Consider the following 3,323-nt stretch of genomic DNA (forward strand, 5'->3'; position numbering starts at 1 on the left):
CCTACGCTGACATGGCGGTCAGCAAACCCCACATGACTCCCTCATTTCTTGCCATGTATACGTGTTATGGGCCCCACGTTGTCCCCTATTTCCCCTACATCACAGTTAGCTTTTGTTTTTGTTTTTTGTTTTTTATATTTTGCTTTCCAATTTTCAAATTTCCACCCTTGCTCTTTCCGTCAGCTGCCTTCCGTCCTAGCGCCTTTTGTTCAGTGGGTCTCATTCCTACGTGGAGCATGACGTGGTCACTCACGGAAGCTAGTCAGTAGTCACCGTCCTGCGCTATATAAACCCCAGTAATCCTTCCGTTCCTTCTCACACACCGCGAAACACTTTTCTTCTTCTCATCTACAAGCTCCCATTACAGATTCAAACAAACAAAAAAACAAACAGATATAGCTCAATTTTATTTGTTTTCTTGTATTATAATGGCTGTTGATAATGCTCTTTCGTCGCCGTTGGGTCCTCCAGCGTGCGAGAAAGATGCAAAAGCTCTTCAATTCATTGAAGAAATGACCAGAAATGCTGATTTGGTTCAAGAAAATGTCTTGGCTGCAATCTTGAGCCGAAACAAAGACGTTGAGTACTTGAAACGTTTCAACCTTGATGGAGCCACCGACCGCGAAACGTTCAAGTCAAAAATACCAATGATCACATATGAAGATCTTCAACCTGAAATCCAACGTATCGCTAATGGCGATCGCTCTGCTATTTTGTCTGCTCATCCTATTTCTGAATTCCTCACTAGGTGAGAGTGAGTCTTTAATAACTTACATACATATGTTTTATATAAAATTTCGTTCTGGAATTCTTGTTTGCTAATAGTTTCCTTAAATTAAAAAACAGTTCCGGAACATCAGCTGGTGAAAGAAAGCTCATGCCAACAATTCAAGAAGAGCTGGATCGTCGTCAATTATTGTATAGTCTACTAATGCCAGTAATGAACTTGTAAGTTTGGAGAACTTAAGAAACGCGTTTCTAATTAATTATAAATTCACTTCATTAAATACGCTCCACATGCTGTGTTTATTGCAACAATAATAACACTAAAACGCGTTTTTTTGATTCATCAGGTACGTACCTGGATTAGACAAGGGCAAAGGCTTATATTTCTTGTTCATAAAATCTGAAACACGAACCCCAGGCGGACTGTTGGCTCGTCCTGTGCTTACCAGCTACTATAAAAGCGAACATTTCAAGAATCGACCTTACGATCCTTATAATGTGTATACAAGTCCTAATGAAGCCATTCTTTGCCCAGACTCATTCCAAAGCATGTATACTCAAATGCTCTGCGGCCTTTTGGAGCGGGAACAAGTGCTCCGAGTCGGTGCAGTGTTCGCCTCTGGTCTTCTTCGTGCTATTAGGTTTCTTCAACTCAACTGGGAACAACTCGCTGATGATATAGAGTCTGGCACGCTTAATGAGCGTGTCACTGACCCTTCTATCAGAGCCTGCATGAAAAATATTCTGAAACCCAATTCTCAACTTGCAGAGTTTATCAGGTTTCAGTGTTCGAAAGAAAAATGGGAAGGAATCATTACTAGAATTTGGCCTAACACTAAGTACTTAGAAGTTATTGTTACAGGAGCAATGGCTCAGTATATTCCTACTCTTGATTACTACAGCGGTGGATTGCCCAAAGCTTGCACTATGTATGCTTCATCAGAGTGTTATTTTGGGTTAAATCTTAATCCTATGTCTAAACCATCAGAAGTTTCTTATACAATCATGCCAAACATGGGCTATTTCGAGTTTTTGCCTCATGACCCGAGCTCAACCGGGTCGACTCGTGACTCATCACCGAAACTCGTTGACCTTGTTGATGTTGAAGTAGGGAAAGAGTACGAGTTTGTTATAACTACTTATTCAGGTTTGTACAGATACCGAGTTGGTGATATCCTTCGAGTTACCGGGTTTCATAACTCAGCTCCTCAGTTTCAGTTTGTAAGGAGAAAGAACGTGTTACTCAGTATTGACTCGGACAAAACAGATGAAGCCGAGTTACAAAACGCAGTAGAGAACGCGTCTCAGTTGTTAAAAGAGTACAAGACAAGTGTGGTTGAATACACGAGTTTTGCGGATACAAAGACGATTCCGGGTCATTATGTGATATATTGGGAGTTATTAGTGAAAGACTCGGCCAACTCACCAAGCAAGGAAGTACTGAATCAGTGTTGTCTTGCAATGGAAGAATCGTTGAACTCAGTTTATCGACAAGGCCGAGTTGCTGATAACTCAATAGGGCCATTAGAGATAAGAGTGGTGAAAAATGGTACATTTGAAGAATTAATGGACTATGCAATATCAAGAGGAGCATCGATTAACCAGTATAAAGTACCAAGATGTGTTAATTTTACACCAATTATGGAATTGCTCGATTCAAGAGTCGTGTCAACACATTTTAGTCCATCTTTACCTAATTGGACCCCAGAAAGAAGAAGGCGATGAAGGATTTTTTTTTTTTTTGTTAACATGGTACCGACCAGCGATACGAGTCATTTATCATTGGGATATGTGTCAAGTAAAAGCGGTTGAGAAATCCTTAGAATGGCAGGATTTTTAATTTAATTTTATTTTTTAGGGTTTTTTTTTTTTTTTTTTTTTTTTTTTTTTTTTTTTTTAATTTTAAGTATGGGAAGTGTGTAGGTTTTGGAAGAAAGAAAATGATAAAAGTGTAAGGATTCAATAGGATGTTTCAGGGTCAGGGTTTACATTTTGATTCAATTAACCAAGGAGGAAAAATGATGTGATGTAGACCTTGAAGATGTTTGTCTAATGAATTGTTACTTTCAAGGTAATGGAAATATATGAATGATAGTTTTTTTTTTTCTTTTTTTTATTATTCTTATTTTGTTTTTGAGTGAGGACATGCTTATTGCTTATCAATTCACCAAAAGCCGACACTGGATAAAAGAAATACGAAAGAAAAATTTTATTTGATATTAAATTTATATATAAAAGCCACCAACCAAGTTGAGTCCTCATGCATGGTATATTCTCTTCCAGTCATTGTTTACAAATATAATTTACTTATAAATTCATTTATTCAACTTTCAATATATATATATATATATATAAAGAAAATTTCATTCAAATACTCTGCTAAGTATTTGAATTTTTTTACTATTCACAAGAGACTCAATGCATCTGAATAACATTGTGAATTACAGAATATGGGTAGCCTTCTCCTTTAAATAACATTCTCCAAATTGATGATAATTTTATAGTTAAAAGGAATCAAACTCAAGACCTCTCACTCTCACATCTTCTACCAACCGTGATAAAACCAAACAGATTACACTTGTTTGACATGATTTTAA

At 37.2% G+C, this 3,323-nt stretch overlaps 1 protein-coding gene across 1 annotated transcript; it reads left to right on the plus strand.

Moving 5' to 3' along the window:
• The first annotated feature begins 303 nt into the window (after window positions 1-303).
• On the plus strand, window positions 304-2,829 carry GH3.1 (Auxin-responsive GH3 family protein). The gene is made up of 3 exons (XM_012237679.4): window positions 304-748; window positions 847-948; window positions 1,074-2,829. The coding sequence occupies exons 1-3, from the start codon at window positions 429-431 to the stop codon at window positions 2,449-2,451; spliced, it is 1,800 nt and encodes a 599-aa protein (XP_012093069.1). The 5' UTR covers window positions 304-428; the 3' UTR covers window positions 2,452-2,829.
• Window positions 2,830-3,323: the final 494 nt, after the last annotated feature.

This window comes from Jatropha curcas, chromosome 6 (assembly GCF_041381405.1).
Source record: "Jatropha curcas cultivar XTBG-Jc1 chromosome 6, XTBG_Jcur_1.0, whole genome shotgun sequence".
Taxonomy (NCBI): domain Eukaryota; kingdom Viridiplantae; phylum Streptophyta; class Magnoliopsida; order Malpighiales; family Euphorbiaceae; genus Jatropha; species Jatropha curcas.